An 11,165-nucleotide genomic window follows, 5' to 3' on the forward strand; every position below is an offset into this window, starting at 1 on the left:
CAAATATGACCGGTCTTAAATAAAAGTTTGTAACCCATCTCACACAAATTCACTTTTATTAGTAACATATTAATATTAATTATTTGGGTCGCAGTCACTAATTCTAATCTGAGAAGTTTAAATAATTTTTTTTTTAAATCCCAAAAATCTAACATATCCTCGAATACGAGCGTGAAAATATTCAATTAATTAGACATGAATATCCACATATCACAATTTAAAAAAAAATGAGAAAAAAACAAACAGTAGATAAAATAATTACATACCATACCTATCTATTATATTTTTGAAGAGTTTCACGTTAGCCATCCAAGATAACAAATATTTAAACTTTAAATTACCATACTTTTTACTATTAAATTCTGCAAAAGGCTAGAACTAATTATTGACTCATTGAATATATGAGATTGTCGGGAATATTAAACCTCAAGCCACACTACCAAGAAGTGGATTAGTGATACCAAAGTTAAAAATAAACCCAACTAAATAATATTAATACATTAACATAGACTCAATTACCTAAAATCATGAAATAATATTTGAATTCAAGTTTTCGTAGACGTTACCAACTCAACCCATTTGATAAATTATAAGTCTCTATATTTATTCCTCGTCATTTCAATTCTTAACTTCTCACTAATTTACTTTTATTTTACAATTTAAATCAAATCCCAACCAAGTGAAATTATAATATGAAATAGTGTTAAATGGTTCAATAGAGATAAAAGATGTTAAGTTATCATGCATTCACTCACAAGACCCAGAAGTATCACACGTGTAAAAGAAATTTAATGAAATAATAAGAATTTTAAAGAATGGTTCTAATGTAAACAATTTACTTTTACACATAGAACAACGCATGAATTTTTCTAAATAACTTTATTCATGCTTCAATAAAATTACAACATAATAAATGCAAAGGAGGTGAGCAAAAACCTGAGTGATACAATAATTGAGAATAAAAGTAAAAACGCCGTCACGAAAAACTCAGACGAAAATTCAAACTCAAACTCGCGCTCTTTATCTTCTTTTTCATGAATTATGTGTTGATTTTCTTTTGCTTTTCCACTCTCTGGTTTCCTCTATTTTGTTTTCTCTTGTGTCTCCTGTAATGTTCTCTCTCCCGTGTTTTGTGTTGTGTCTAATATAGTGCGTATGTTTGTGTGTGTCGTGTGTTTTTGTGTGCAGAAAATTGGGCAGATAATGAGGGAGAGGTTGAATAAAAGTGGAAATTGTGGCGTGATTTGGATAGTTTAGGCCTCTTTCTTTTTTTTTTAATTAATATTTTAAAAAAATAAATAAAATAAAAAGAATATAATTTATTTATAACTAATAAAATACAGGTAAGTTAAATGGTTGGTATTAGAGATAAGATTAAAAGAATATTAATATCATTAGATTATTTATTAAAAGTTAAAGGTAGAAAAACAAATATAATTTTGAATTTTTTTCTAAAATAAATAAATAAAAAAATAATAAAATAAAAGTTTATTTAAAATGTGCCTCTATTTTGTAGTTTTCAAAATTTTTAAACAAACTTTGTAAAATAAGATGCAATCAAAATATCTAATTTAGACCTAAAAATAAAATATGCTAAAAATGGCGTCAATTGTTCAGTTTGGTAAAAAATTAGGTGTTTACATTAATGTTCCTTTAATGTTAAGTTTTTAATGTTTAATCATTTAATCGTTTAATCTCCAATTTTTCATGTTTAGTATATTTCTCTATAAACTGTTCTACGCAGTTTTTCATATTTATTTTTTACAATGAATGTCTATATTGATAATAATACATACGCTTATTCCAGTAACATATGTATTTTTAAAATACAAATACATATGCTTATCACAGTGAACATCTGTACTTTTAACATTCATATTCACTTTTAGTGAACAACAATTTTTTTAACAAACTTGCACATTCCAGTAAATATATGTATTTTTTAAATACATATTACCATTTCAGTGAACAAATGTATTTTTAACATATATATATGTCATTTCAGTAAACAAATATATTTTTACCCATATATATATGTTCATTATGGCCAACAAATGTATTTTTAAAATACATATGCCATTACTGATATAATACATATGTATTTTTATTAGATTTTTGTATGCACGTGTCTAGTTAACAAGTTTAATTTCATAAAAGTGCAACATCTGAACACTAACAAACTAACAATATCAATAAAAAATTTAAAATTCAAATGACACAATTCAAATTGAAAAAAAATGAAGCAACTGAATTTTAACAAAAAACAAGAACAATCTTATCATTTGTTGTATTTCCTACATGAACGCCTATTATGACCTTTTAGCCCACATGAACTACAATAGTTTTTACTTTTCTCTCCTAATATATCTCTTCCTGATTTACCGCGCTCCTTCTTTGTAGGTCTTCCAGGGGGTCGCTTGTATTTCGGGGGACAAAACTACATCATCCAATATTTCTTGAGGTATCACCCAATCATCTTTACGTGGTAGAGGATATACAGAAAGATCATACGTTCTCAGCACAGTTTTTGGCTTGTATAGATTAAAGCAATATGATCCTTTTTCAAGATTCTTGCTATCAAGTACAGCACAAGCATGCACACATGGTATCTCATCCAATTGAAATGCATGACAAGAATATTTTTTTTCTTTAGACAAACAATAAAATATTTCTCCTTGTCATGGACTGTATAGACGTACTCTGAAGCTGGTATAACCTGAAAGTATTAATACATACAAAAATATTAAAAAAAATTGACATTTCAATTTGCTACAGTTTAACAAATGTATTTTTTCAAAAAATAGCAGACCTATATTACTATGTCTACGTATGATACACATATTTTTTTTATTACAGCACATACATTAGTTAAAATTTTACTAATGTGTATATGAAGATATGTTTCATACAACATATCAAAATTCAAGTATATATAACTTTTAATATTTATATATATTTCATCATACCTTCATATGTGTACACTCTGCTTCATTATGTTGGAGAATGGCTTGAAATTTTCTAATAAGATCCGTGTGTGTGTACAATGCCTCCTGTCTGTTTTCACAGTTCCATCTACCAAACATCAATCTAACTTTCTCTAGAAAATCATATATTGGAAGTTCTTTAGCTGATACTAGTGCGGTATTAATTGACTCTGCAATATTTGATGTTAAAGTCCATCCCCTATGAACTGTTGCATATGACCTAGCCCACTTATCATATCCCGCTAATTTCAAGTAATTTTTCACCCTAACATCAACTACCTCCACTTTATCCATTAATTGATGAAATTCGGACTTTGAGTATGATTTTTCCATGGTATAGAAGATTTCCGACAATGCATCATGTGACTTTCTAATTTTTTTTTCACATTGACCCATAAATGCCACATACAAGCGTAATGTGGTACATTATTGTACACATCAGCAACAACTTTTATAATGTTTGCATTACGATCGAAAACTACACACATATGTTGTCTTTCACCATATGCTTCCTTTAGATTTTCAAAGAATCATGTCCAGGATGCATCATTTTCAGAATCTAGTATTTCATATGCCAATGAAAATATATGGCCTGAACATGAAACAAATACATTAATAGTACGTTATATACAGACATACAAAAAATCAAATGTATTTTTTAAATACATACGGCTGGAACCAAATGTAACTGACATTTAACACATAAGCATAATTCATATCTATATTATATATACATATAGATGGAACCAAATATATCTTCCAGTCAATTTAAAAAAAAAATAATTAGTACTCTGTAAATACATATCGCTTGCCAAATATGTGACTGTCATATATTTATTAAACACAATTCATTAGTATAATATAAATACATATATCTGAAAACATAAGAAACACATTGTACAATGATAAATATGTTGCATATGTACATTATAAATACATTCAGCTATTTATAGAGTCAAACACATGTTGAGAATAGCTTACCGGCTCCATCCATTGCACAAGCAGCTACAAATGTGTCATTGTACAGTCCTCTGAGATAACTTTCATCAATAACTATCACAAGTCTACAGTGATCGAACCCTTGTATGAATGTAGTATGTGCAACAAAAATAGACAAAAACTCATTATCTTCATGCTTTTTCATTCGTATATGTGAACCCGGGTAAGTAGTGTTCAAAACATGAACGTATGCAGGTAGTTTCCCATAGGATGCAGACGGTTTCTCTCTCAAATCTTCAAGTGCTTGTTCCTTAGCTCGCCAACACATCATATATGTCAAATCCATACCTAGGTCATCCTTCATGTCACTTCTGATCTCAGTCGCACTGTATTTTCTTTTGTTTCACTATACCTCCGATCAACTTACTGGTAGCATAAAACTTAGGATAAATCTTTATCCTTGATCGAACATGTGTGTTCTGGTAAGAATTCTCTAACACAAAACATTTCAGATTTGTTCATATTAGATACACGGAATAAAAAATCACAATTTCTGGATCTGCACAATAATGTGTAACTACAAAAAAATAAAAAAAATTCTTATTCTGAAATTTAATTTCCCAAAATGAAAAATTTAATACATATAATATTGTAAATACATATGATGCAATATAATTTACCAACATGGAAACAAAAAAAATTATATACGTGAAAAACTTACGAGGTTTTACTTGATCTAACAGACAGTGATTGAAACTTCTCCCGAATCGTGTAATCCTTCATCACAGATTTAACACACATTTTGAGATATAAACTTGTTCAACCTCAATATGTTTGTGATGTGAGTCCGAGATAATTACTTTAGTTGTATCCATCTCAAATACATCCAAACATTCATTTGAAGTACTCACTATCAATGATCTTTCAGTACTTGTATTTACCATGTTACGAGCAGTGACAGACAAATTCATACTCTCAGCATTACATATTGATGAACTAACAAATGTGTTGAAACTATTCTTTTCTGAAACACTTACATACAAAGGCAAAGCACTCATTCCCTTTATCTCCCTTTTCTGCAAAATATATACCTTCAAACCCATGTCATTCTGTATACGTATTTTACCTTCAAAATCTGTTAACTGATATTCAATTTAAATGCTTTTGCATGACAAATCTAAATTCATGTGCGAAGCTAGTAGTTCTTAGAGTTGGTTATACGAAGCGTTTATACTCAACAATATCGCATCAATGATGTAATCTTTATATTATTGTTCAATGTTGTTCATACTACCAGTGTGTTTAATGAGAACAGGTATGATTCTCATTATCAATGTCCAGAACACAGCCAAATATTAAATACAAATTCAATTATATAATATGTACTGCATACAATTAATCACTAATTTGTATAGAAACAACAGAAAAATAAACAACGCAAAACTAATATTTTTGTCGAATAATGTGTATCATTAATGTATAAGAACTTTAATGTAGTTTTATAAATACATGACGACAAGAAAAAATTTTATTTTGAAAAAAAAAATGTCGATAACGATATTTTAACCCATAACTTATCAAATTCAAAAAATAATCTAAAACTTTCAACTTCACCATCGTTAAACCATCTTGTTATTAAGTTTCTAGATTTTTACATAATTGTACAAATATGATGTCAAACTTTGTTTATCCATACCTGTAATTATCGCGTTGTTTATTCAATTATTCTTCGTAAAATACAGATGTTCATCAATGATATTTCAATCTCTCAGTTTTCTTTTTTTGAATCTGCTTTTACGTGATGAATATGGGAAACAATTTTTGAATTTGAATAAGCATATTAACGTTTAAGATAAAATTAAAAGAGTCATAAAAGGAAAAGGAATCAGTTAATTAATTGTTGCTTAAAATAAAGAACAGTTTTATTCCGTAATTAACTCTAACTGATAAGAGATTAATAAGAAATGTTTACCATCTTTGTATATATATTTTTATAGCAACATTTTACTAAAATACAAAATACCTATTGCTAATTTTCGTAATTTTAAAAATGTTGCTAGTAAAGTTATAATTAAGGCTCTACAGTTGCTATTTATGAAATTTTCTCTTTTTTCAATTGAAAAAATAGACACTTTAATGGGTCCACAAAAAAAAAATGCAACCCTAGCACTCAACTTACAAAATATACACTTTAGCCCCTTTCCCCATTTCAGCGCCAATTTTTTTAAAACTACACTTTAGTCCATCTCCAAAAATATAAATATTGGATAATTAATTTTAAAAAAATATATTAAAGCTTCGCAACCAATCCACTATCAACCACCCAATTTTGGCACCAGTTCCCCAGTTTTTCAATTATTTTTCGGCCATTTTTCATCGAATTTTTCAGCATTCATCAGAAAGTGACATTATATCCATTGTTTTAAGCTATATTTGCTTATTTTTAGCTCCAATTTTTCTTTCATTTTCATACTAAAAGATTGAAAATCAGTCCCACATTTCAAAATCGATTTTGGCTCAATAGCAACAACTCAACATTCCTTAGGTTGTTTGTAAGCTGAAATTCGATAGATTATTCTGGTGGTCATCAAAAAAGGGTTGATCGTGCACTGTACGACCAGCAGCTAAGAAGAAGACGACTTCAGTCTATTAAATCTAGCGCATAAATCACTATTCAAGTCTATTAAATACTATTATTAAGGTATATCATGTCTATTATAGATTACGTGGTTGTTGGTAGTATATTTTTTGGTGAATGGGAGGAGACTACTAAATGTTGGGTTTGAAAAATCACTTCTAAGGAGACAGTGTCCATTGCTCTTCGTCACAACAGTTTATACACTGATATGGTTAAAAGCGTAATGGAGGGCGGTGAATTAAGTTATGATCAAAGCAAGGTGATAATTAGTTTCTTGATAAACGGGAGGGGGAAAATCCACCCAACGTTCATAAGGAAGGATAGACACGTGGAATTATATATGCTTTGCGTCGATTCTGATAACTCCAGACCTATATTGTGGGTTAAAGTTGTTGAAAGGTCCCAGGAAGAAACTTCCACATCAGCCCCACCCCCATCCCTGACAGTGGATGATACGTCAATGAAATACGATTGCATGGGTGGTGATCAATGGGATAATAGTAAAGATTATGAAGAAGAGGAGTGTGGAGGAAGTGAGGACGGGCAGCTCAACCCATAAAGAAGCCACTCTTTCTCGGATGTCATCAATCATTTTGTACGACAAACATTCAAGGATAAGAAAACGTTGAATCTTTTATTGAAGAAGACGTCATTGAAAATGTCGTTCAATTACACAACGGTGAAGAATTGTCAGAAAATACTTGAGGGTGAGGTGGATGGTGCGCGCATGTGCTATCAGAGAATCAGATTGATTTCATATCCACAAGTATGTGGAAGAGCATACTTGTGGCATTGATCATGTCATGAGAAAGTATAAGAATGTCACCGTGGAGGTCATTGCCTCACTTATTTTGAACTTTTTCGTTGACAACAAAGTTCCAAGTTCAAAAGAGATCGAGAGGATCATATTTAGGGAGCTACATTACAGGCCGAGCTATTGAAAGTGTTGGATGGCAGGAGTTATTGCGAAGAGCATAGTTTGAGGTACGCCCGAGCACGGATATACAGTGCTTCCCGCATTTTCATACATTTTCAATGGCCTCAATCCTGGGTCTATTAATTCCCTCATGGTCGATGAGTAGTCGGGCAGGATTATTTACTACTTTATGGCGTTTGGGCCTTCCATCCGTGGATATGCATACATGAGAAAGGTCATTGCCATTGATGGCACGCATTTGTCTGGCAAGTACAAGGACGTGTTGCTGTCCGTTGTCACTTAAGATACACAAAACCATATCTATGCCTTAGCATATTGTGTGGTGGATAAAGAGAACAATGCATCGTGGGGATTCTTCTTCGAGAAGCTTAAAGCCTTTGTCGTCGACGAATCAGAGTTATGGATTATCTCCGATAGACACGTATGCATAGCCGACGACCTCGCAAAGCATTATCCATTTGTGCATCACGGTGTTTGTATGAGGCATCTCAGTAAAAATCTCTGATCAAATCACCATTATTTCGATTATCTCTATTTGTACTACCAAGCGGTGAAGGTGTACACCTTCAAAGAATTTAATGACTATTTCAACGCCCTTAAAGAAAAATGCCCCAGCGCAATAGCTTGCCTCGAGCATGAAGTTGGATTTGAAAAGTGGAGCAGGGCTTACTTTCCAGGTAATCGATTCAACGTCATGACGACAAACATCGTCGAGTCGCTTAACTCAATGCTGCGCGATGAAAGAGAGTTCAGTGGCGGCCATCTTCAATTCAATTGCACATAGGTTTGGAGAAATATGGGCAATTCAAATACAACATTCGTTCTCATAGCCGAGGCGATCTTGAGGGAAAACATGACCGAGGGCGATAAATTATATGTGAACAACATAAACGAAAGTACCGACAAATTCACCATGCTTGGTTATGGTTGTTCCTCCAAAGTTAATCTTTCGAGACGGTCATGTTCTTGTATAAAGTACGACTTGGTGAAATTGTCATGCGCTCATGCAATGGCAGCGTTGAATTTAAAGCACGGGGACGAATATGACACTAGCATTTACAACTACTCTTCGCAAATATATTCGAAAGAATCATACCTCCTTGCAAATTTGGAACCTATTTGTGAAGCACCACTGAAGTCGGAGTGGAGTGTGGCACGAGAGTATCTAGAAATGTACGTTCTTCCACCCGATTTTGATCTCAAACTCGAAAGGAGGAAGGTGAAACGCGTTAAGGGTGTGTTGGAGCCTTCAAGGTACAAGAAAAGAAACAAGTGCTCCAAGTGCAAAAGGCCGGGACATAAGAGAACAACATGCAGCCTTAACGTAGGATAATATGATTGGCATTGTATTTTATATTTTTTGGTTAGTTCAAATGTACTGGACAGTATGTAATTTGTATTCAGTTTCGAAAACCACTGAATTGCAGCTAAAATTGACTTTTTTTTGTGCATTATCGATTCCAGTTCATATATTATATACTACGTACTAATTAGATTATAAACTGAAATAATCGACCAACCTCATAATATATAATATATCAGTGTTTGATCTACAGAGTAAATATTCAATACGTAGTGTATAAACCTATATGGTTGTCTATTGAACAAACCCTTTTCTTCATGCAATGTTGAATTCAAAATAATAATGACACATTGGAAAAGTGTCATTTTAAAAACGTTATCCCAAGTTATGAAATCGACTATACACATTACACGTCAACTGGATTCAAAATATATAATGGATCGATGCATGGTCTACGGGGTATAGTTTAAACTACATAGTATATCATCAACCAGTCGTTTAGTCTATTAAAGAAACCATTTTTCTCATACACTAAATCTTTCAATGTAATTATTATACTTTAGGAAACGAAATGATTTGAAATGCCTCGACTGCCACAACCGCCGTGACTTTTCATTTTCTATTCTTACATGTCTTCTCCCCATTCATCAACACGAATACAACTTCTATTGGTTGATTGTCTCATGCTTTGTTCTATTTAAAGAGGCCCTTGTTGATTGTAAACTAAATTTGTGAAAAAAAGACTAAGGAGAGAAGAAGATGGCTAGGAAGAAGAACACACTTCGACAAATGCACAGAATGACAACCATCAACAACATAGAGTTGCTTAGAATTCGCAGCGACCTGAATTTCCTTTTCAAAGGTCTTGCCGCTGATCAATGATGGCTGGATAGAGAGCTCCGGCGAATGACTCGTTTTCTTCGAGCCATAGTCGAGAGGCTCAACCTGGACCCCCGTGAACTCATCACTCCCCCTCTTCATCCCCCTAGTGTAGTTTAGTTTTGTTTGTTTTGTAGTTCATTGCTGAATGAAGCTTTCATGGTAAGATTATGTAAATGAAAACTTTATTTTTGTCTTTTTGTTTGGGATTTTTTTCCCCAAAATTGTAAATACAATGATCATCTATCTATCTATAAATAAGTTTCTGTTTACATAATATTCTAATTTATCTATAATGATTTTATGTCTTTCAGTCTTTGTTGGTGTTTTATCAGTAGTGCATGTTTAAAGATTTGCAAACATTGTTTAAACTCAAAGTACAATACGAATAAATAACCAACTACACTAAATACGAATTCTATAATTGGCTAAGTCAAGTATGAATTATATATTGATATTAGTGTTGATTATCCTCTGTATAGATATATTATCGATTTAGACTGAGGTCGATTATAGAACTTTCACAATATCTATGATCAACTTACTGAATATATGGACAGCTTAAAATAAGGGCAAAAAAGAGAAATTGAATAAAATAAAATTAGAGTATGTCAATTAACATCATTAAAACATTGTAAAACAATTTTGATACATCAATTGTGAGTCCCTATCACTTTTGGACGTGATCAAATGCTATCTAAGACACGGTATAATCATCCAAGCAGTAAAGAACGTCTATATATCATGACAAGAGATTAGACGTGTATGGTGACCATAAGGAAGAGTGGTGGTTATCACTTGTGAGTGTTCAATGAACAAGTAGTGTCTAAGAACAAGGAGTCTTTCTCAATAGAGACGCATGTTTTGAGTTATTGGTTGTTACTGCCATTTCCCTCCCCTATACTCATTTGATTGAGTGTCCAATTATTTTGTAATCTCATATTATGATATTTAGTCACTTTATATTGCGTGAATGATGTTTATTTATTTATTTTTATTTTATTTTTTTATTTTTTAATTTCACCTCCTTTGAAAATAGACCTATGATGATATCTTGAGTATATTATAGATAATTAGCTTTATCTATACCAGATTATATTATTAGTGATGTTTTAATCAATTGAGTTTATTTTCAAAGGAGGTGAGATCAATATATAGGATCATCAACACTGATATCTGTAGATAATTCATATGTGACACAGTCGATTATAGAAGACATAAAAATTATTTTTGAGACCCTTTGAAGTAAACGATAATCAATGGTACAATTTCAAACAGGCAGAATTTTCTAACGGTCAGATTTGGGTAGCCCTACTATATTAATTAAACGGACCTTTTTGGACTCCTCCATGTTCATTTGTTCATCACTTTGTAGTTTTTCTTCAACAATAACAATGTCACGATCATCTTAAATGTCTAAATTTTTTTATATTTGTCATTGTGGTAATCCTGCGGTGTTGAAAACATCACGAATCGACAGAAATT

At 31.7% G+C, this 11,165-nt stretch overlaps 2 protein-coding genes across 2 annotated transcripts; one reads left to right on the forward strand and one right to left on the reverse strand.

Annotated features, from left to right (window-relative positions):
• Positions 1–2,378: 2,378 nt before the first annotated feature.
• On the reverse strand, positions 2,379–3,278 carry LOC107872922. Its single transcript, XM_016719633.2, has 3 exons — positions 2,967–3,278; positions 2,700–2,716; positions 2,379–2,574 (listed from the first exon to the last, which is right to left on the reverse strand). The coding sequence occupies exons 1-3, from the start codon at positions 3,276–3,278 to the stop codon at positions 2,379–2,381; spliced, it is 525 nt and encodes a 174-aa protein (XP_016575119.2).
• A 5,016-nt stretch (positions 3,279–8,294) lies between these two features.
• Positions 8,295–8,831, forward strand: LOC124897260. The gene has a single exon (XM_047410118.1). The coding sequence runs from the start codon at positions 8,295–8,297 to the stop codon at positions 8,829–8,831; it is 537 nt and encodes a 178-aa protein (XP_047266074.1).
• Positions 8,832–11,165: the final 2,334 nt, after the last annotated feature.

Source organism: Capsicum annuum, chromosome 1, assembly GCF_002878395.1.
Source record: "Capsicum annuum cultivar UCD-10X-F1 chromosome 1, UCD10Xv1.1, whole genome shotgun sequence".
Taxonomy (NCBI): Eukaryota; Viridiplantae; Streptophyta; class Magnoliopsida; order Solanales; family Solanaceae; genus Capsicum; species Capsicum annuum.